Source organism: Sapajus apella, unplaced genomic scaffold (genome assembly GCF_009761245.1).
Source record: "Sapajus apella isolate SASKATOON/1434 unplaced genomic scaffold, GSC_monkey_1.0 scaffold174, whole genome shotgun sequence".
In the NCBI taxonomy this organism is placed as follows: Eukaryota; Metazoa; Chordata; class Mammalia; order Primates; family Cebidae; genus Sapajus; species Sapajus apella.
The window spans coordinates 443067-464904 of NW_022437114.1; the positions used below are offsets into that span (position 1 = coordinate 443067).

At 53.2% G+C, this 21838-nt stretch overlaps 1 protein-coding gene across 5 annotated transcripts in view; it reads right to left on the reverse strand.

Annotated features, from left to right (window-relative positions):
- The window catches only part of EFCC1 (EF-hand and coiled-coil domain containing 1), a 43701-nt gene extending 24715 nt beyond the window's left edge, over positions 1–18986 (reverse strand). For all 5 annotated transcript variants that reach the window (XM_032267990.1, XM_032267992.1, XM_032267993.1 and 2 more), the window contains exons 1-2: positions 17643–18986; positions 15807–16090 (exon numbers count right to left, since the gene is read on the reverse strand). In XM_032267990.1, coding sequence (XP_032123881.1) covers positions 15807–16090; positions 17643–18338 — 980 coding nt within the window. In that variant the 5' untranslated portion in view covers positions 18339–18986. The remainder of the gene's footprint in view (positions 1–15806; positions 16091–17642) is intronic.
- Between the last annotated feature and the right edge of the window lie 2852 nt (positions 18987–21838).

The following is a 21838-nucleotide window of genomic DNA, read 5'->3' on the forward strand; positions in this document are numbered from 1 at the left end:
GAAACTAACCCCATTAGGTCTTGGAATAAACGAAACCAAGCATCTGGCTGGGGATAAAAAGGGCACGGGACTTTCCTGTATGGCCGGGACTGCTATCTGGGGAGCCAGGCGGGGTACTATTGTTTTCTTGCGTCAATGAGCAGCATCGATTTCTGTTGTTTGCAACCATAACTCCCTGTCTGGTACAACCTTGAGGAACTCACTTCACCTCTCTGAGGTTAACTTTCTTTCCAGTGAAATGTCTGCCTCACTGGGGTGGGCGCTATGGTGACCGTGGGGGTGGGCCGAATGTCTAGCAATGGGCCCCCAAGTTCCACACCCTAATTCTCAAAGCCTGTGAGTGAGAAGAGCCTGTCACTTGGAGATGGCATGACGTTCTAAGGCACAGCTGACCAGAAGACAGGGGATCATCCCTGTCTAATCACACCAGTCCCTTGAAAGGCAGAGAGCTTTCTGGGCTGGTGTAGAAGAGACCATCAGAGACTTGAAGTGAGAGAAGGACGCCGGCAGGTCACTGCTGGCTGGAAGATGAAAGGAACACAGGTGAAGGAATGCAGAGAACAACCCCAGCTGACAGCCAGCAAGGAAATGGGGCCTCGGTCTGACAACCAAAAGGAGCCGGATTCTGCCAACACTGGAATGGGCTTTCCCAGGGGCTCCAGACCCGGCCAAGGGCGCTTTGCTTTTAGCCTTGTGTGAGCCTATGCAGAGAAGCCTGCCTGGACTTCTGGCCTACAGAATTATGAGGTCACAGGTGGGTGTTGTTTCAAGTCACTGAGGGTGTGGTGATCAGCTATAGTTGTGATAGAAACCAAATAAAGTCATCCAAACAATCACATCCCATCTACTGTCAGCTCAACCCCGACTGTGGCCTTGTACTCCCAGAAAGACTTCATTGGCCAGTCATGAAGCCTCCTTCACATTGCCAGAGATTGGTTTAGGAGCAGGCATGTGATGCGATTCTGGCCAAAGAGGTAAGGGAAAGTTGGCCAGGAGGTCCTGTGGATATGGCAGTGATGCCTGAGGCCATGGCAGCCCTCTTGTAACCGTGAGGGGCCCTTGCTGACAGGCCAAGATGACAAGCTGAGGAAGACAGAATGGAAGATTAATTGGGTCCTCAAAAACTTTACTGAACTGCCAAGGAACTGCTCTCCCCTGGACTTCTCACATGAGATCATAAATGTCCTTGTGGTTTAAGCCATTCTCAGCTGGGTTTTATGTTCTTGCAGCCTAAAGGATCAATGATGATTGATCAGCCACTCATGGCACTGCTTGGGGGTGCAATAGTGCAGCGCCTCCCACCCACGGGCGCTCAGAGATGTTGGCTTTTGTTCCGTAATCAATGCTACCCCCTCCTGCCTCAGCCCCTGTATGAGTCAGGGTTTGATCAGAGAAGCAAGGCCAGTGTATGGAATCCATCTACAGCCAGGCCTACAGCTGTAGATCTGCCTGAATGATGACAAGGAAGTGGCCTGTGTGATTGTGGGGGCTGGCTACGGGAGTCTGAAGTCTACAAAAGGGAAGCTCGCAGGCAGGTGGAGCTCACCCGTACGGCTCATGAGCTTCCCCAGAGGCTCCAGACACAGGCGTGCCCCTGAGCTCCCACTTGCCTTTTTGGACTTCAGACTCCTGTAGCCAGCCCCCACATTCACATAATTCACTTCCTTGTCATAAAGCCCTTCAGACAGAGCTACATCGGTAGGCCTGGCTGTAGATGGATTACACACCCTTCTGTCCACAGGTGGAACTTCTTTTTCACACGGAGGCCTCAGTTTGGCTCTTGAGGTCCACCTAGACAAGGCAGGATAATACCCTTACCTAAAGTCAGCTGACAGACTTTAATCCATCTGCAAAATACCTGTACAGCAACTGTGGCTTAGCGTTTGACCAGTTAACTTGGCGCTATAACCCAGGGGCAGGTCAAGGCATCACATCACAGCCAGGGTGGCGCATCAAAAGCCCCTGGGCTCAGTTGATTCTGGAATAGACGAGAAATGTCACTGGTGTCTTTTTCTCTCTGCCTCCTATGCTCTGAGCTGCTCATCAACTTGGCAAGTCTCAGGAAGCTCAGAGCTGACAGGTCCCCCAGAACCCAGCCAGGCTACTGTGGGCCATCAGGCCACAGCCACGCTGCCATGCCTGCCCTGGAAGGTCCTGGAGGTTCGCACACAGCGGCTTCCTTTGCCGCATGGTGTTTCCTGAGCGAAGCAGCCTCACAGGAAACGGAGAGCAGCATGTGAAAACAAGAGAACAACAGCAGGAAGAGTAGCTTGGGGGGGGTGGCAGAGGAAGGGCGGAAAATCAATCACAGGGGGTGGGGTCCTCCACCCCCTGGGGACCTCCCCCTCAGGGGTCCTCTATGACTCCTCTCTGGTCTCTACCCAAACTCGGGAATCCCCCAACTTTACCGAGCAGGGGATGGCAGTGCGACCGGTGGGACAGGAGTGTGCGAGCAGACATGGACACCCAGCTCTCGGGGGCGCCGTGCACGGTGTCAGGCTGGGCTGGTCAACCTCTAAGGCCCTGCCAGCCCGAGTTGCTGACTTGGTTCTTTAATCCACCTAAGGATGAATTATTGAACCAGCCACTGTCCTTAGCAACCGCATGGCCCCTGACCTCACAGAGCTTACCCACCAACCTCCCTGAGGGAGCAGACCTCAATGAAGTTGTCATAAAAACATGTGAAGGACAGAAAAGGCCAGGGGCTGTGGAAGATGACAGGGAGAGGCTGCGGATGGAGGTGGGGCCTCCCTGAAGAAGTAGGGTCTGGCGAGACCCAAAGGGTGAATGTGGATTGGCCAGGAGTAGGCCTGGGGTCGGTGGAGGGAGGCGCATGCCCAAAGGGCCTGAGGAGGGGAGACCTGGAGGGTCAGTGTGGCTGCAGCAGAGGATGGGGAAGGGCCTGGTCACTCAGGGTCATGACGGTCACCAGAGGAGGTGACGGGAGAGTTGTGAACCGGGAAGCCCCAGGTGGGATCTGCGTGTTGAAAAGCTTAACCTGGCACTGTGTGATCAGTGGTTCTGAGGGGGCTGGGACAGCTGCCCAGGGGCGGCACTGGGGCCAGGCTGGGTGGTGGGTGCAGCTGGAGAGGAGCGGGTGGGTCTAAGCCACGTGGAGGTGAGACTTAGCAGGACTCTGCAGTGCACAGGTGGGAGGGCTTTTCACTTGCCCCTCCTCCCTGACCCCTCCTCATTGGCTCTCCTCACTGGCCCCATCACATCCAGTCTGGTTCCAACTTGCTCGTCCCCGTGCAGGCAGCTCAGATAAGCCAAGCTTGTGCCCAGCCCTGTGGTTTTGCTATGGGGGTTGCCCCTGCCCTGGATTGCACAAGTCACTGGCCCCACCTTGCCACTCAGGCCCCACCTTGCCACTCAGGCCTCAATTCCAGGGTCATCCCCAAGAGAAGCTTCCTGTGATGGGCTGGTTGGGAACCCCATTCATATGTTGATGTCCAGACCCCCAGAGTTCCTCACAATGTGACTTTATTTAGCGATGGGACCTTTAACAAGGTAATCAAGTTAAAATGAGGTCTTTAGGGTGGGCCCTAATCCAGTGTGACTGGTGTCCTTCTAAGAAGAGGAGATTAGGACGCATACAGGGAAGACCATGTGAAGATACAGGGGGAAGGCAGCCCTGTCTGCCAGCCCAGCAGAGAGACCGCAGGAGAAGCCAGTGCTGCTGACGCCGCACTCTGGACCTGCAGTCTCCAGAGATGTGGGAGACAAATGCCTGTTGCCGAAGCCCCTGGGCCGTGGTGCCTGTCACAGCAGCCTGAGCTGACTCACACACTCCCTGACCCTCCCTTCCTCCACCCGCTTAGTTACTGGTGGTCGACAGCGTCCGGCACTGGGAGTCAGCCCACGAGGGCAGGGTCTCTGCCTTGTATCAGCTGCCTCCCTCATGCCCAGGACAGCCGGGCACTCTCTGGGCACGTGACAGAATTTGGCTGAATAAAGAAAAGCCAATGGTTATTTCTGACAGAAAATAATGAAGAGGCAAAATGAAGAGTCTAAAGACTCTGTCCGCGCCTTCCTGGGTCTCTGACTTTGGGTAGCTCCAGGCTTCTCCAGTAACCTCAGTCCTCTCAGGAGAAGCCCCCACCCCCAACTCAGAGCAGATTCTGACAGTCCCTCCTGCCCCTGCCTAGTCACGAAGAAGCCACTGCCCTTCCTGGGCCAGGTCCTCTGCCTGGCTCAGAGAGACTGGGTGCCATCACTGCCTACAAGGAGCCCTGCCGTCCAGCCCCTGGACACTGTTCTTTGGAGAATCGACTCTTCCACTTCTCCTGGTTCACGTGTCAGCTAGGACCAGAGGTGGGAATGTTTTAGCCAATTCTGACTAATCAGAGAGGCAGTGATTGGTCCAGAGTACTCACATGACCTAAGCTGGCCAGTCAGCATACTCCATGTCCCTGGTACCAGTGACTGGCTCTGGGATGGGCCTGGCCTATGTTGGAACTCCTGGGAAAGAGACAGTGTTTCTGTCGGGAGTGATTGGGAGGATAGGAGCTAATCCTGATGATGATGGTAACTGTCTTGCTACCTTATGGGAAGAATGTCTGAAATCAGAGCCAGCTAGGAGAGTCAAGATAAGAAACAGAAAGAGATTCCAGATATCATGATTTGAGCTGCTGGATCTAGCCATGCCTGAAGCTATATACACTTGAGATTTTTACTTGGTATATAAGTGCCATTCCTACTTTTCTTTTGGCATAAGGCAGTGTGAATGGTTTTAGTCATTAGGAACTAAAAAAATCCAATATAATATAGAAATCCCTCCATCTGAAGGAAGCATACTTTCATTTTTTGTCATTTTTTTTCTGCACAAGATTACCTTGACTGTCTGAATTCCAGGCTGTACCGTCAAAACAATCTGGAGATGATGATGCCCACCCCCTGTGTCCTCCAGAGCTCCCCGGCTTGGGTCTGCAGAACCGTGCCTACTATCCCTGACTCTAGGCCAGGCCATGTGTAAGTCCTGGCACTGGCTCTTCCGGAGGTAGAGGACAAGCCAGGCCTCCACCCAGAACTACCGTCTCCTTCAATGACTCCTTGTGGGTAAACAGCATATCCCTATGTGAGAGAGATTCTCTCTTTGGATGAGACCACCTTAAATAAGGAAAACCACCCACGCGCCAGGCCCTTTGACTTTCTGGAAAACCACTACACTATATAAAAAACGCCCAGCGCCTGGCTCTTCCACCTTCACTTTGCCTGGTGCTGAGCTGTAGCTTTTATGTTTCTTGAATTTTCATTTCTAAGGGGAAGTTCATGAGGTGGACGTTTGTTGTTTCTGTCTGACCTGTATCCTTTTCTGTCTCCTCATAACAGCACCAACCTTCCTTTTGGGAGCTGTCCCACCTCTGTGGCCACCCAGCACTTGGCCCGCTTCAGGGCTGCGTGTGTGCCCCGGTCCAGGCCAACAGGAGTATCCTAGTAGCCTGGTCCTGGTCTCGGCCTAGAGGTGGGGCTGTGACCCAGGCTGAGCCAATCCCTGTTCTTTCCTGGGACTCGATCTACAGGTGCTGGGAAGCAGAATGGTGGGTCACAGAATTTGAAAGTCCCTGCAGCCTCCTTCCCCGCTATGTGGAGCAGGAGCGAGTAGAACCAGGCAGGGACGAGCAGAGATACAGGTAGATGGAGAGTGCTGGAGGTGTGGGGGTCAAAAGCCCATCTGAGGAGTGCGCAGCAGACACAGGCACACCCCACAGGTGGCAGTGCCTCCCACAGGCCAGGGCCAGCTGACAATGACATTTAAGGAGGGCTTATAATGTGCCAGGCATCATTCTAAATGCTTTCTATCTATTATCTCATTTGATTCTTACCGTGTGAGGTCGGTACTAAAATTAACCCATTCTCCAGATAAGAAAGGCACAAGCAAGTTGAGCTGCAGCTTCCCAAGAAGCATCAAGACACCAAAGAAAATGTGCAGCATACATAGGTCAGCAGATGATACAGGTCATGGCCAAGGGTGACTGGTCTGGCACTTCAGGCCACCCCATGTCCTGTGTGGCCGCCTCTGGCCTGAAAAGACTGATACTTATTTCCAACCCAGCTGTGGGAAGTAGCAGAAAGAGCCACAGACTCGTGGACTGAATCCAGCCTGGCTGTGCCCCTGATTTACTGGGTGAGCCTGGGCAGGTCACCGTCCCTCTCTAGGCTCCTTCCTTCTCTGAAGGATGCATTTATTGCACGTATTAGCTTGTGCAGTCAAGGACCCTCTCTCTGGGAGGGGCACAAAGCCCCAGGCTCTAAAGAGGGTATATCTCTGAGCTGTCAGCCCAAAGCGTGGGGCCAGGCTCTGTCCTCCGAGAAGAGCAGCTGGGGGCATGGGTTTGAAGGAGGGCAGGTTTCTCTCGGGACACCACTGATTGGCCACCTTGACAGACAGCCCACGGCTCCTCCTCCTCTGCCTCCTTGCTCTCTACGGCCTGCTCATTTGTGATCCTGCCCTGGACAGGCCTTGCTTTTCTGGAGAGACAGAAATGAATGTCCCCACTTCATTCTGACTTTCTTTTATTTATTTATTTTTTTTGAGATGGAGTCTTGCTCTGTCACTCAGGCTGGAGTGCAGTGGTGCAATCTTGGCTCACTGCAACCTCTGCCTCCCGGGTTCAAGCAATTCTCCTGCCTCAGCTTCCCGAGTAGCTGGGATTATAGGCCCATGCCAGGAAGCCCGGCTAATTTTTATATTTTTGGTAGAGACAGGGTTTCACCATGTTGGTCAGGCTGGTCTTGAATTCCTGATTTCAGGTGATGCACCCACCTTGGCCTCCCAAAGTGCTGGGATTACAGGTGTGAGCCACCGCGCCTGGTCTACTCTGACTTTCGTATTGTGGAAGCCACAGACTTGGAGCACTGAGAAGACCCATCTTGGAGCCCACTCCCAGGGAGGACAAGACCCCACTGTGCTCAAACCACTGCTAGGTGAGCTCACTACAACTTGCCGCTGGAAATATTCCTAGGGGAGAAATCTACCACCAGCGCTGTCTTTGCAGCCGCCCTCAGAGCATCGTGCTCACACAGGTGTGCTCTGACTGCCCGTGTTCGAAGCCTGGCCCTGGTGCACAGCCTTGGATGGCGCAGCAAGGGGTGTTGGGGCTGTGGCAAGAAACTGCACTAGAACTGGCAGCTTTGCCAACTCTGGTGACAATTTCAGGGTGACGTCTCGGGAGTTCAATGGTTTGGTGACCCCACCTCAAGTCTTCCTGTGCCCCAGTGGGACCGTGAGGAGCAAGGAGAAACCCATTCACCACAGAGCCTCCTGCTTGGCCTGGGGAGCCCTTTGCTGAGATGGGCTCCCTGGAGTCTGTCCCTATACCCACGTGAGATCTGTGAGTGCGTGGGAACATTTTCACTCACCTCCGAGGTCTTGGCACCATCTAGCCCAGGTGCCTCTTACTTGCCCACAGCCAGTTGAGAGCGCTCTGTCAATTCCAGGGAGAAGTTTGGGTGTGGCCGTCCTGCCCAGTCCCCTGCCCTGCCATGAGGTGACAATACCAAGGCTTGTTCTGGGTACCCCCTCTGCTCCTCCACCCAGAGGAAGGTCCTCATTGTCACCTAGTGCTGCACCAGCTCAGTTTCAGCCACAGATCCCAAGCTTCTACTGTTGGGGAGGGGTCTATCTTGGAACAGAGAATGGCTGGCAGAGGCTCTCCCTGTTGGAGCCAGTGGCCCATCCCTTCTAGGCACTGGCAGTCTCTCGCTGGACATAGCAGCCTCCTCACCAGCCTTCCAGCTTCCTGCCTTCCCTTCTGCCCAATCAGTCCTCCATGGACAGCTGGAGGGGTCTTTAGGAAGCTCAACTCTCTGCCTCAAGCCCTTCTCTGCCTTGCTCTCTGGGCTACAGGCTTCATGCATCAGCCTGGCATTCAGGGTCCTCTGCCAGCCCCTCTGGCTGCCTCCCCTGTCCTTATCCACCACAAGTCCTCCAGTCACAATAAAAAATCTTCTTCCCAAGCAGTCCCAAGGGCCTTCATACCTCTGAGTGTCTGCACTCACTGGAACCCGGATCTGCAATGTCTGAGAAAACTCCTACTCATCCTTCAACACCCAGCTCAGATATGGCATTTCCCCAAGGGACGCCCAAACTTCCTCTTTGCTTGCCCCCAAACTGTGGCTCTGTTGGAGCCTTGCTGTACTCAGCGGAAACTGTCCATTTGCCCGCTGGGTCCCTGTGGACAGAGGGCTTTCTGGGGGCTGGACTCCGAATATTGGCAACACCAACCACCACCATGATGAGTATTTATTAGGCATGCTTTACATACAGGTATTGTGATAAGGGATAAATAATAAGTTTGTGTAAGTATCCACTTCATGCCTGAGGAAACTGAGACTCACAGAAGTGAAGGAATAGCTCTAGCTCCTACCGCACATGTGGAAGAGCTGGGAATCATAGCCAGGTTGGGCTGGGCCTCCTGAGCCTGGGCCCCCACCCACCAAGCCCCCTGTGCATCCTGAGGGCCTGGGGCATGCCCAAGTGGGTCTGCCTCTTTGTGAGCCTGGGTATTGTTTCTGAAGGAAAGGCCTCTGTTCCCACCAAGGCCACCCACACACCCACCTCCAAGGATGATGGAATCCGAGGCCTCCCAGCTTCAGATGGTGCCCCATGACCCCTCTGCTCACCCTCACCCATCTGCCTCCCTCCCACCCCAGGCCCACTGACTTTGGCCCACCCAAGTCAGGCTAGGCAGCAGCAATGGGGCAGAAGAAAGGAGGTAGCCCTCGGATGGCCTCATCTTTGTGTCCCCTCCACGATGGCCAGCCAATTGCCCTCCCTCCTCCCTCCCTCCCTCCCCAACCCGCTTTCCTCCATCCCAGCCTTTTCATCTTCCCTGACAACAAAGCCAGAGGCCGGCCGCCAGGCCTCCCCCTGCTCCAGCTGAGCGGAGCTGGCGCTCTCTCTTTTCTGTCTTTTTGAGCACCAGCCCCTGCCTGGCGGTGCTGGCCCCAGGCTGCCTGCCCTGCCCAGGTGTCCTAAAGGCCCCATTAAGAGGGCTCAGCTGCTCCTTGGCTTCAGAGCAGGGTGGGGCCAGGCCAGGCAATTGGCTGAGACATGGGCAGCTTCAAAAGGACAAGATGCCACAAACCTACCAGAGACCATCTACTGAGGACTCAAGGGTGACCCCTCAAGGCAGGACCAGGCCACTGGACCACTTAGGGGTCTCCTTGTGCGGCAGCCCCAGGCACCATGCCCCTCTCACTTTTGAGGACAGCATCCACTCCCATGCCTGCTGGCCCATTCATGTGTCCACACACATCTTACTGGATGCCAAGGCTGGGCTGGGTACTGGGCCACAGAAGTGCCAAGCCCTTGTGCTCCCTCAGGAGGGCTCCCAGCTACAGACAGAGCCTGGGGACAACCATCTTTTACTGTCCACCCTCCTCAGTGAGTGCTGAATCACCTGGATGAGCACAGGTTGGCAAGGGCACAGAGTCCCCCCCCCGCAACCACCCCCAAAGCACTCAGCAGCCAGGAAAAGCTGATCTCCAGACAAGCCTACTCCGTGTCTAACCAGGTTTCCTTCCAGGGCCTTCAGAGTTCAGTCTTGAGTGGCCACAGGTAGGCTATTCCCCAGACAAGAAAAGGATTGGGCTGCAAGCTCCAGAGAGGGGCAAGGGGGTGTGTTCCTTGAATATGTCTGGGGTACAGTGCCCCTTGATTCTCCCAGGAGGATCTCATTCCCAGAGTTCGATGGGCCTTGCTCTGCTCTAGTGGTGGGTATGTGACTAAGGTTTGGCCAATCAGAGCATCAGATTGTCCTGGCCCCTGTGATGAATTCAGGGATGAACATGTTTCCAAGTTGGCTGAGTGAGGCCCAGTTCCAGGACTTCAGTGGGATGGTTCAGATGACAGATGGTCTTTCTACTGAACTGAGCTTTGAGGATATTAGCCTGGCATCCCAAGGGCTACTGGGGGAGAGAACTTGCTGGAGTGTAAAGCAGAGCCTCAGCGTATGCTGGGAATACTACATGAGGACCTGAATCCAGCCATGTCTGAAGCTGGGCATGCCTACTCCTTTCAGTTCTAAGAGCTAATTTCTTTTTCACCTAGGTCAGTTTGCATTAGGGTTTCTGGCACTCACCCAGGAGACCTGGATGATAGAAAGGAAGAAAAGAAAGAGAAAACACAGGAGAGAAGAAAGGTGGAGAGTGGTTGGAACTAAGTTGGGAGAAGAGCCACCTTGCTTGGGCAGGGATTGGCTGACATTTTATGAATGGTGATGTCAAATTTTCCATATGAATCTGTTTGCTTTACGGCAACAGAATGCCCCCATCAAATAATAGTAACGTCTACTATGAATAAAAATATGTGTGGGGATGGACTACTTTGTGGGATTTGCAGAAGAAGAAGAAGCTGAGTTTCTCAACTCAGACAAGATAGTATGAGCAGAGACCAGCTGTGGGGAAGCAGGACCAGAGGCTGATGTGGCTGCGAGGGGACCAGTAGCCCCGTGGGAGGGCTGCGTGCCTCAGCAGGTGGGGGCTGGGCCAGGGAGCGCCTAGGTCTTGCCCAGCTCTAGGAGGCCTGTAGATGCCTTTGACACCTGGGGTGCTTCTATTTCACCTGCGACTCCTACAACTCTGAAAGCAGCAGTAGCTCCTTTGTGGCCCCTCAGCACATGGTACATCTGTGCCCTAACATGCCTATTGCCATTCTGTGTCCCCAGGGATTCTGGCACGGGGCTTGGTCCACAGAAGGTACTTAGAAAATATTGTTGAATGAATTAAATAAATGTCTCTGCTTGCTTACATATTTGCTGACCATCCTCTTAGGTTGCTGGTTAAGATGATGGATTGACGTGCTATGGGAAGCCCCTCTTCCATCTACAAATATGCTGAAATGCTGGATAAAATAGAATTATTTAAAAGAATATAGAGCCAAGGTAAAAAACAAGACGAGGAGATCTCCAGCTTGTGTAAAAACCAGGAGATGGAGCTGAAATGTCCATGGAGGTATTAGGGACAGGAGGACCTTGCATGGTGAGCTACAGAAAGAGGCTCCCTGCATGAGCCAGGGGCCAGCAAGGGCTGTCTTATCCATGAACAAAGATGAGAAATATTCCACCTATTGACCTTGGGGTTTTGTTCCCAGGTATGGGACTCAATCTCTCACTACCTGGGTAGCTAGGAAACTCCAAGCTAAGAATCAAATTTAAAAACTGGTCTAGAATCAGGCCCTGGTAGAGGCAGATAGAAAACTGCTCTGAAGGGAACTCTACAACCTGGTTCTATGTGTGACTCTCAAGGATCATGGCCCTGCCAAAGAGAGGCTCGCAACCCAAAATGACAGTGCCTGCCAAAAATGCCTCATCATGGCAAAGACAGCAGGTGTAAGACATCTCAGGAAGCTCAGATATTACAGCAATCCAAAAGAGACTGTAGAATTAGTGTGGCTGAATGCTGCAGAGATCAAGGATTAGGCGGAACCCACAACACAAGGACTGATGAGGATGAAAAAGAAAGTACCGGTCTGGAAAAGAACTCAGTAGAAGCCCCAGACATGAGCAACAGAGTCATGGAGATCCCATTTTAGGAAAGTGGCAGAGTTTGACTCAAATTTAGGAAACTCAATGCAGTCTGAATTCAGCTGAGTTTTGGGTATGTGACTTTAGTAAAACCACTCCTAACCTCAAGGTCTATTTTCTCATTTGAAACATATGACACAATACCAATCTTAGAGGAAAGATTAGAAGATCAGAGTAAGTGTCTGTGAAAGTGCTTTGAACACTGGGAGATGCTGGAAAAGTTTGAGTCGGGTCATTCATTATAACCAAATGGCTTCAAGCTGTCATTCTCAGGGGGAGTTCAGTCATTGCTCTGTTTTTTCCCCAAAGACACATCTGCAGAGCACCTGGAGATATTCCAGAGTGATGTCACATAAGAGGGTGTGATGGGCGCTACTGTTTGGGGTGTGGGGCCCTTTCCTCCCCGTAAGTCCTGTAGACTACAGCCGCCTAGGCCAACTGCAGAGAAGGGGGCTGATTCAGTTCAACAATCAGGGACATCCGAGTTTCTGGCACTTGAAAAGCAAGAGCAGAAGTGACATTTAGCCTGCAGTCCCTCCCCAGCCAGTAAAATGTCCAGCCAATGTTTCTGGTGTGGGAGATCCAGGAGGACTTGTGCGTACTACCAAATCCAACTCGAGCATGTGGCTTGGGGCCACCAGGCTGGGCTGTGAGTCCTGCCCTCGCCTCTTAGTCACTGTGCCACACTGGACAGCTGCTTCCTCTCTAGTCTTGGTTTTCTCGTCTGTGAAATGCTGTCAATAACACTTTGCTTTTAGACTGGATTAGAGGCCCCCATGAAAAAGTGCCTGGTATGCAGTTGATGCTGAATAAATGCCCATGACCATTCTGTCTCCTCCCCTTTCCCCTCTTTTCAGAGTGAGAGCTTTGGAGCAGGTCAGTCCACAAACCAGCAAACTCTGACCATAGAAAATGGGCAGAGGAGTTAGCCTCCTGGGCAAGGTAGGGTTGAGGGCATTTTTCCAGAGGGGCAGAGAAATGAGTGATACAGCCATCCGCCTAATCACCGTGTGCCTTTCACATAGTGTCACTCGCTCTCTGGTCCTCAATTTTTTCATCACTAGATGTCTCCTTCAAAGCCTCTGCATTAGCTGCTCCTCCTTCTTCCTTACTAACAGAACCTGAGTTTTGGCCAGGCACAGTGACTCACGCCTGTAATCACAGCACTTTGGGAGGCTGAGGCAGGCAGATCACCTGAGGTCGGGAGTTTGAGACCAGCCTGACCAACATGGTGAAACACTGTCTCTACTAAAAATACAGAAATGAGCTGGGCATGGTGGTGTGCATCTGTCATCTCAGCTCTTGGGAGGAAAATCGCTTGAACCCGTAAGGCAGAGATTGCAGTGAGACAAGATAGGGCCATTGCACTCCAGCCTGGGTGACAGAGCAAGACTCCATCTCAAAAAACAAACAAACAAAAAAATGAACCCCACCGGGTGTGGTGGCTCACGGCGGTAATCCCAGCACTTTGGGAAGCCAAGGCAGGCAGATCAGGAGGTCAGGAGATCGAGACCATCCTGGCTAACACAGTGAAACCCCATCTCTACTAAAAAAATATATATATATATACAAAAAATTCGCCGGGCATGGTAGCTCTCACCTGTAGTCCCAGCTAGTTGGGAGGCTGAGGCAGGAGAATCGCTTGAACCCAGGAGGCAGAGGTGGCAGTGAGCCGAGATCACCGTCACTGCACTCCAGCCTGGGCGACAGAGCGAGACTTCATCTTGTTAAAAAAAAAAAAAGAAAGAAAATAGAACCCCAGTTTTGTTTGGGACTGACTGACAGGACCAGCCCTTGCAGGCTTCTTCTTATGTGGGATCAGCAGATGCAAGGCCTGGAGGCACAGCAGCCATTGTGTAACCTTGAATCAAAGCACACAGGCCGTGGGGGCAGGCCGACTTGACTTTTCTGCTTCCTGACTGTGTGGCCTTGGGTATGTTGCTTAACTTCTCTGTGCCTCATTTCTCACAATCTATAAACTGAGGATAAAATGTCTACCTTGCACAGTCTTATGGGGTCTAAATGGTGCATTGGCTCTGAGTCCACCTTTTCTGTTGTAAACGGCTATCCCAATGTTTGTAGTTACTTGTACCATTCTGCTCTAGAGGACTAGTTGTAACTTTAGAGATAAACAAAGAAGAGCCCCTTTACTTCTCCTCTTGGATCAAGTTCCAAGGCTGGATGTGGGCCTCAAGCCAACCAGCCCTGCTCTTTAGCCATCAGCTATGCAAACAGGAAGTGGCTCTCCAAACACTGCACGCTGCAGGAGGCTGGCCCAGAGTCTGCCTCTTTGGAGGCCGCCCTCTAGCCCCATGCCTTCCTATCTCCCAGCTGTGAGCTCCTCAGATGTCCAGGACAAGGCCCCTCCTCTGAGGAATTAGGTTCAAGGCCACCCCTTCTGGCTGCCCTGCCGCCAGCCTGGGCCAGACCACTGTCCTCGCAGGCCGGGGGATGACAGGAGCCCTCACTGGGCTCTGCACTGTCTCCTGCTCTCCCTGTCTGCCCATCTCTTTGTCACACTGTAGCCAGGGTAACTTTTTATTGAAAGGTAAATCTGCCTCTGTCACTTCCTTGCTTAACACTTTTCCATAGCTTCATGTTCTTTCTCTTAAGGGAAAAACTGAAGTTCTTGCTGCCACCTTCCAGGCCCTAAACGGGCCTCCCTCCAGCTCTACCCCTCCAGCCACTCTGGTCTCCTTTTAGTTTTTGAATGATGCTAAGGTCCCTTCTGCCCCAGGGCTTCGCCTGTACTGTTTCCATTTTCTAGAATGTTCTCTCCTCTCCTCTCTCCATCTGGCTCTATGACATCCCATCCTCAAGTTTCACTTCTTTGGGGCAGGCTGATGAGGGCCCCCCACATCCTGTGTTCTGCCGCACATCTGTTCCTGTGAAGGTCTCAGCTGCTCACAGGTGGCTGCTCAGGGTAGGGACTTCAGTCTGTCCTAGTCACATGGCTGCATCCCTGATGCCTGGGATACCCCTGGCACAGAGAAGGTGCTCAGCAAATGTGGTGTCAGGCCAGCGGCAGGCAGGGGTGCCTTGAGATTTGAAAGGGAGAGAGGCTCTGTCTACGAAGCACCTACCATGTGCCTGACAGGACCTCATGGCCTCTTCACAGCATTCCTGCAGGCATGGACCCCAATCTGTGTTCCACCCAAGAGGAAGCAGGCTCTGCAAGGGGTGGCGACTTGCCCGAACTCACACATCTGCCAGATCCTTACCCAGATTTGAACCTGTGTCCCAAGTCCAGCTTCCTGCCCTGGTGGAGCTAGCACACCAAAGACACAACATTATACAGCTGTTTCCTCATCTACAGAATGGAAACACAGTGGTACCCACTTCACAGGGCAGTCGTGAGGCTGAAATGGGTTAAGCCACATAAAGCACTTAGCTCAAGGCCTGGCACACAGCAGGTGCTTAGTAACTGTAAGCTATTATCATTATGATCAAATCCAGGAACAAATGAGAATGAGCACATTCAAGTGCAATCTATGATTAAAAAAAAAATAGAGGGTCTTTGTGGGTGAACAGGAGGATGGATGGACATCTGGCTGTCTGGGTGGGTGGGTAGGTGGCTGGATGGGTGGGTGGGTGAGTGGATGTATGGGCGGTGGGTTAGTGGATGGATGGATGGGTAGATAGATAGATAGATGGATGGGTGGGTGGGGGGGTGGGTGGCTGGATGGGTGGGTGGGTGAGTGGATGGATGGATGGGTAGATGGATGGATGGGTGGGTGGGTGAGTGGGTGGATGGGTGGATGGATGGATGGATGGATGGGTGGGTGGATGGATAGATGGATGGATGGATGAATGGGTGGGTGTGTGGATAGGTGGGTGGGTGAGTGGATGGATGGATGGGTAGATGGATGGATGGGTGGGTGGGTGAGTGGATGGGTGGGTGGGTGAGTGGATGGGTGGATGGATGGATGGATGGGTGGGTGGATGGAGAGATGGATGGATGGATGGATGGGTGGGTGGATGGATAGATGGATGGATGGATGAATGGGTGGGTGTGTGGATGGATGGATGGGTGGGTGGGTGAGTGGACGGGTGGATGGATGGATGAATGGATGGGTGGGTAGAAGATGGAAAGCAAGCAATGGAGTAGACTTATGACAGGAAATGGAGAACTGACGAAGGAATGGGAGAACACATGAATAAACCCAAGGGGAAACTGGGGAACACGAGAGTGAGTGGGAGGAGAATTGCATACCCAAAATCTGGGAGAATGGGAGCCAAATTGGGGCACCTGGGCTCAGGGCCTGCACCCCCGCTCACCTGTAGCGTTGCAGCTCCGCCTCCAGCTGCCGTACCCAGCGCTGCAAGCCGGGCACCTGCCGTGCCAGTGCCTCCAGCTCTCGCACGCGGTGCAGGCTGCGCAGCACCACCTGCCGGGCCTCTTCCGCGCGCCGCCGCACCTCGGCCTGGCCTCGGCGCAGCCACCCAGCGCGGGCCTCCGCTGCAGCCAGGGCACCCTGCGCCTGCCGCAGCTCCCGTGCCGCAGCCTCCGGCCCGCCGCGCCCCGTCTCGTGGATGCTCGCCTGGCTCTTCCAGAGCCCGACCTGAGGGGAGAGGGGAGCAGGGGATGAGTGCCCCAGCCAGATGCACGAGAGGAACGCCCACAGGACCGCGGTCCCCATTACTGCGCACCCAGAAGCGCCTGAGCAAGTTTATTGCACCGTCTGCTTCCGAGGACCAGGCTCTTAGGCCGGGTGCATCTGAGCTCCATTAACCTTCGCTACATCCCTAGGGAGGCGGGAGCTCTAGATTCCTCCTTGCCCCCCACCCTCCAGAGGTTTTTTTTCCTTCTATTTTTTCTTCTTTTTTTCTTTTCCTCCAGCGTTTTGTTGTTGTTGTTGTTGTTTTTCTGACAAAGGAAACTGAGACAGGACACCTGTATTCTGTTCCCTCTGTGATTTCAGTGATTCTCCAACCTCACTACTTTTCTCGGCCTACTTCTGTGTTGGTGGCAGTCAGCCTGCCGGTGGCAGTTCCTCATCTCCTAGACTCCAGGAGCATCTAAGCACCCCCCCCCCCCCACTGGCATTTCAGCCCTCCCCGTGCCTGCTCACTAGAGGCTCCTTCAGGGTGGTTTCTGTCTTGTTTACTGGTGTGTTCCCAGAGCTTAAAACAAACCTGGCACATAGTAGGTGCTCAATAAATACCTGAGCATGAGTGACGCCGGAAAACCTTTCAGGCGTTCCCACGATTCCCTGTATGTTACTTGGGATTCCACATCAGGGGAGTACTTTCCAGCTTCCACCCTGGCTTACACACACACTGAAAACCACACCTTGCCGCTTCCCTGCACTCTGCGGTGTCCTGGGCTAAGGTGGGGTCATATAACGTCAGTTTCTTCCTGGCCTGTTGTCGCCTGGGGTAGGGGCTGTTCCTTTCCTCCTCTGACCCCTGCGACCCAGCACTGCCCTCGGCGCACGGCTGGCACAGTGCTGAAGTGTTTGTCGACGGCTCCCAGATGCTGAGGCTGGGTCCCTATCTCACCTCATGGTTCCTTCTCAATAGCCCAGAGCGGAGCGGGTCTGGTACCCGCAGGCACTTGGTGGGCCGTGAAGGCTTGATCCATACTGTGAGCCACCCTGCCTATTTCTCACTTGTCTCTTTCTCCCGCAGAGAGCCCCATAAGTCTTTGTTGATTGAAGGAAGTAGCTGTCAGTCTACCCTAGGAGGCAGGGAGATCAGTACAAGGCCTTCACACTTTTGTCTTCTAAACCTCCTAAAAGCCTGGCAGGAAGGAGAGAGAAAGATGCTTGTTGAAAGGGAATATGTGAGACTATCCAGACAGGTGCGATTCCTGGGTTAGAAGGGGCAAGACGCGATGGGGGATATGTGTGCAGAAAAGTGGGGTATGGTTGTCTGAGTGTGACTGGGGTTTTCGGGAGTGGAATTGATTTTAAGAATAGGGTTGGGGACTGGAGTGGAATGGGGAGGAACAGGGACAGGATGCAAGGGGGATGAGGCGGGGGTGGAATGGTGTAGGGCTACCCTCTATCTCCCCTTCCTCTGCCTCTGTGCCATCGGGCTCCGCAGCCTGCCAGCTTTTAGTTCGAGCCCTCTTGCAGGCGTTACCACCCCTCCTCCGTGGCCGACACGCACCTGCAGCGCTAGGCAGCGCGCATCACTGCTCTGCAGCGCAGCGCGCAGGTCCTCCACCAACTCGCGCAAGCTGCTGTTCTCTTCTTCCAGACGCGCCACGCGCTCGCAGTCTGGACCGCTGTCGGGGCCCGGAACGCAGGGCGGGCGGCGGCGGCGGCGCGGGCGACGCAAGTGGATCTGCGTCTCGATGTGCTCGCTGAGAGCGCCGCGGGGCAGCCGGGGCCCCGAACGGGTGCCGAAGTAGCCACAGAGGCGCGCGTGGAACTGGCGAAAGGTGAGCTCCGGTGGCTCAGCACGCAGCGCCAGGCGCGCCTCTTCCTCGGCATCTGCGTCCCTATCCGTGGCCACGTCAGCGGCCGCGTCCCCAGCGGTCACATCTCTGGAGTTCGCGTCTCCTGCCGCCTCCCCGGCAGCGGTGGTCCCCTCTGCGCGCAGCCCCAGCACTGCGCAGAGCGCGCGGAAGTCGGCACGGGGCAGGCGGCCGGCGCCGCGGCAGTCCAGGTGGTGGAAGACCTCCTGCAGGTACTGGTCCAGGCCGGTGGCTAGCACCACGATCTCGTTCTCCACGCCGCGGTCCAGCCCGTAGTGGTGCGCCAGGGCGCTCAACAGCCACTGAGTGCGCCGCGCAGGCCGCCGGTACGGGTCGCCTCCCGCGCCCTCCATGCCGCCCTCAGCGCTAGCGCCGCCCGGCTCCATCGCTGCGCCGCGCGCCTCGCTCCTCCGGTCCCTCCTCCGGTCCCTTCGCCCCGCCACTTCCAGGGGCGGCCCCAGAGTTTCTCGAAAGGAGGGGCTTAGCGGTCGCGGTCTGGTTGGAGCGGCGCCGGGGACCGTGTCCAGCAGCTGAGTTGGCCTTACAGGGCGTCTGGTTTACCCCAGTTGCTTTGGAGGGACCTGCGGTAGGGGGTCTCGGAGCCCCCGGGATCCCCGCGGCGCCACCAGTGCCAGGTCTACCTCTGGATCTGGCTTCTCCGTGTGACTCTCCGCTCTCCTCTCCTTACTCCAGGGACGTTCCTGTCATCTGCGCTTTTCCTCCCACTCCCGGCTGTCCACTCTCAACTCCCTCCTCCCTCCGCCCCGCCTGCCTGGCGCGGAGAGTTAGCCCCAGACCTAGGAGAGGGGTAGGCGCAGGATCCGAAGACCAGGAGGGCCTTGGGGGTGGTGGCCTAGTCCAGTTGCTGGGGATGTGCCCCCACGTCCAAGAGTCACTCTTCCCCCCTCCCCGAAAGGCTTTTCGAGGTTTGCCTGGCAAGCCTGCTCTGGCTACCCTGTAGCCATAGGTGTGGAAAAGCTTCTCCTCCGTTTGCATTCAGCTGCCGGGTTTCTGAATCCACTTCTTGGGCTACCATAGACCGTGCAAAGAGTCCCACGCAGTAACTGGCAAGGAGAGGGAAACAGGCTTGGAGAGGCGAGGGGTCTAGGTTAGGGGCACCCCGCTGGTGAGAAGCCAATCTGAGACTAGTCCTGTGCTAACTGCTCTGTCGCTCCCTGACCCCCCTCCCGGTCCCTGTTGGGGGTGGGGATAGGACTTTCGGGAAAGTGGTGTCTCTGGCCCTGCCACCTTTGTGCCTGCAGATGGTGACTTGGCAATGGGATCCGAGTTCCATCTCTGAGTTGGGGCTAGGCTGACAGGATGATATTTGGCTGAAGGTTTTTTCTGGTGTTTTAAAACACATTTCTGGAAGATGAAGAAAAACCTGCTTCGCAGACGAGTGCTGGACTGTGTTCCCTTTCTTTTTCACGAGAGGGGTGCAGTGATATCGTGATATTGTCCACCTGTTACCTGCACTGAGAACGGTTTTCTAGCCACGGTATCCAGCCACGTTGAAGCAAGAGGCAGACTCTTCAGCTGTTCCTAGTTATAACAGAGAGAGAATCTTGCCCTGTGGATAACTCTGTGAGTCTAAATGTAAAATCCTGCTGTTTGAAAAGCAATAGCATTCTGTCTCCTCTGTCACAGTATCCCAGAATCAGCACTTTGTCCATCTGGCAAATTCATACAGGTTCTTGAAGGCTTTGCCCAGAGTATATCTCTGCTGGGAAAAAGTTAGAGGCTTCTCCCCAGTAATTTTGGACATACTCTTTTAGGTTTGTTTTTTAATTATAAAAGTAATGGCAATTTGACACAATTTTTACATCACATCCACTTCTTGGCTTCTTTCTACTTTAGAAAGCCACCATGGACAGGATGTTCACTGCATCATTGTTTATTACAGTGAGAAACAGGAGATAACCTGGTGTCGGTCAGATCAGCTAGGACTCAGCAAACGAGGATGAGCGGACACAGCAAGGCGCAGCTGATTGTGCACAACACTGATGCTTACATAACAAGAACAAAACCACACAAAACAATACTAAGTATTTTCTACAAGGACATGTGTATGTGAGTGCATAGAAGATGGAGGGGTTTGTAAGTGAATTCAGTGGTTCTTTCTGCAGATGGGAGACACGGCAGTATTCCCTTTTGATAAGATGCTCTCGTGTGCTTCTTTTTCTTGGCCGTGTGCGATGGCGCCTCACACCTGTAATCCCAGCACTTTGGGAGGCGGAGGCAGGAGGATTGCCTGAGCTCAGGAGTTTGAGACCAGTCTGGCCAACATGGCAAAACCCCATCTCTACTAAAAATACAAAAAATTAGCTGGGAATGGTGGCAGGTGCCCGTAATCCCAGCTACTCAAGAGGCTGAGGGAGGAGAATCACTTGAACCCAGAAGTCAGAGGTTTCAGTGAGCCGAGATCATGCCATTGCATTCCAACCTGGGCAACAAGAGCAAAACTCTGTCTCAAAAAAACAAAAACCAAAATACAAAAAGACAAAAAAACTCATTTTATTTCATGTCAGTGCTGAGAGCTGGGAGCCCAGGCAAGAGTGCAACACCCTCCCTGCCCCCAATCCCGGCAGCTGGTGAAGGAATCCTTTCAACAGTAGTTTTCCTGGGCCAGTCAATATTGAAAACAAAGCTTTTAAATGTCTTGCTGGGAGCCGTTGCCAGCCTCCGCTCCCCTACAGCTCAGGGAAGTGAGGGTTGATAATGGTATGCTGTCAGGCCTGTCTGTCTGCCCCGCAGTGTTACCAGGCGCCTCTGAAATAATTCTGGTTGCATCCACAAGGTTTTTGTTTAAGGTTCAAAGTGAGCAAATGCAGAGGTCTCCTTGAGTTCTTTTGTATGAGCTGGGGGGATGGGCGTGTGTCTGTGTGGGGGAAAGTCAGGGCTGTGGCAAAGAAATGATTTTCTGAAGTCAGTTCAGTATTGTTTGAGCCATTTCAAATAGTACATTGTTTAAAGTGTCTTTTAAAGGTCCAGGAAAATGCTAAAAAGCAAAAATCATCCACTATTCTGCCACCAAGAGGGGACCACTGTGTATTTCTGATGTATTTATTTCCAGACTTTTCCATGTATTGGGGCATGAAAGGAGTTACTGGAGTGATGGAAATACTCTGTATCTTTGTAGTGTGGTGGTTGCACGACTGTGTACATCTGAATTTTACAGTGTGCAAATTGCAGCTTATTAAACTTGACATGAAAAACACACGAAAAGCACAGTGGAAAGGCCGCCATTGGGATCTTTCTTTGCGCAGGAACTGAGCTTTGTAAACAGCATGGCTGTGGTTTCTTTGCAGACACTGCTCCAGAGGCTGCCCTATGCTCCCTCAGGATGGACTATAAGGTGCATTGTCATCCCTCACAGATGCCCACCAAGGTGGTTTTCATCTTTTCTCCACAAAAACAATACTGTGAACGGTTTGCTCCTTCTCTTGAGTGATTACTGGACCAAGGAGTATACATATTTTATAAGCTCGCGATATTGTCAGACCATTTTTTGGAAAGTTGTGTTATTCTATCCAGAGCCTAGAACTGTCTGGGAATGTTCTTGGGCCATTATTTTCAGTGTCATAAAGCTTTTGGGTTTTTAGGGGTCTTGGTTAGTGGATTTGCTTAGTGTTCAGACATCAAACTTTACTTCTATTAAAAATAGGCCTGCTGTCAGGCAAAGATATTTCTTAGATACAACCCCAAATGCATGATCTGAAAAAGAAAAAAATGGAGTGGTGAATTGGACCTTCATCAAAGTTCAAAATGTTTGCACTTCAAAAGATATCATTAAGAAAATAAGAAGACCAACAGGAGACCAGGAGAAAATATTTATAAAACATACGCCCACTGAAGGACTTACATTCAGAATTTACAATGAACTCTT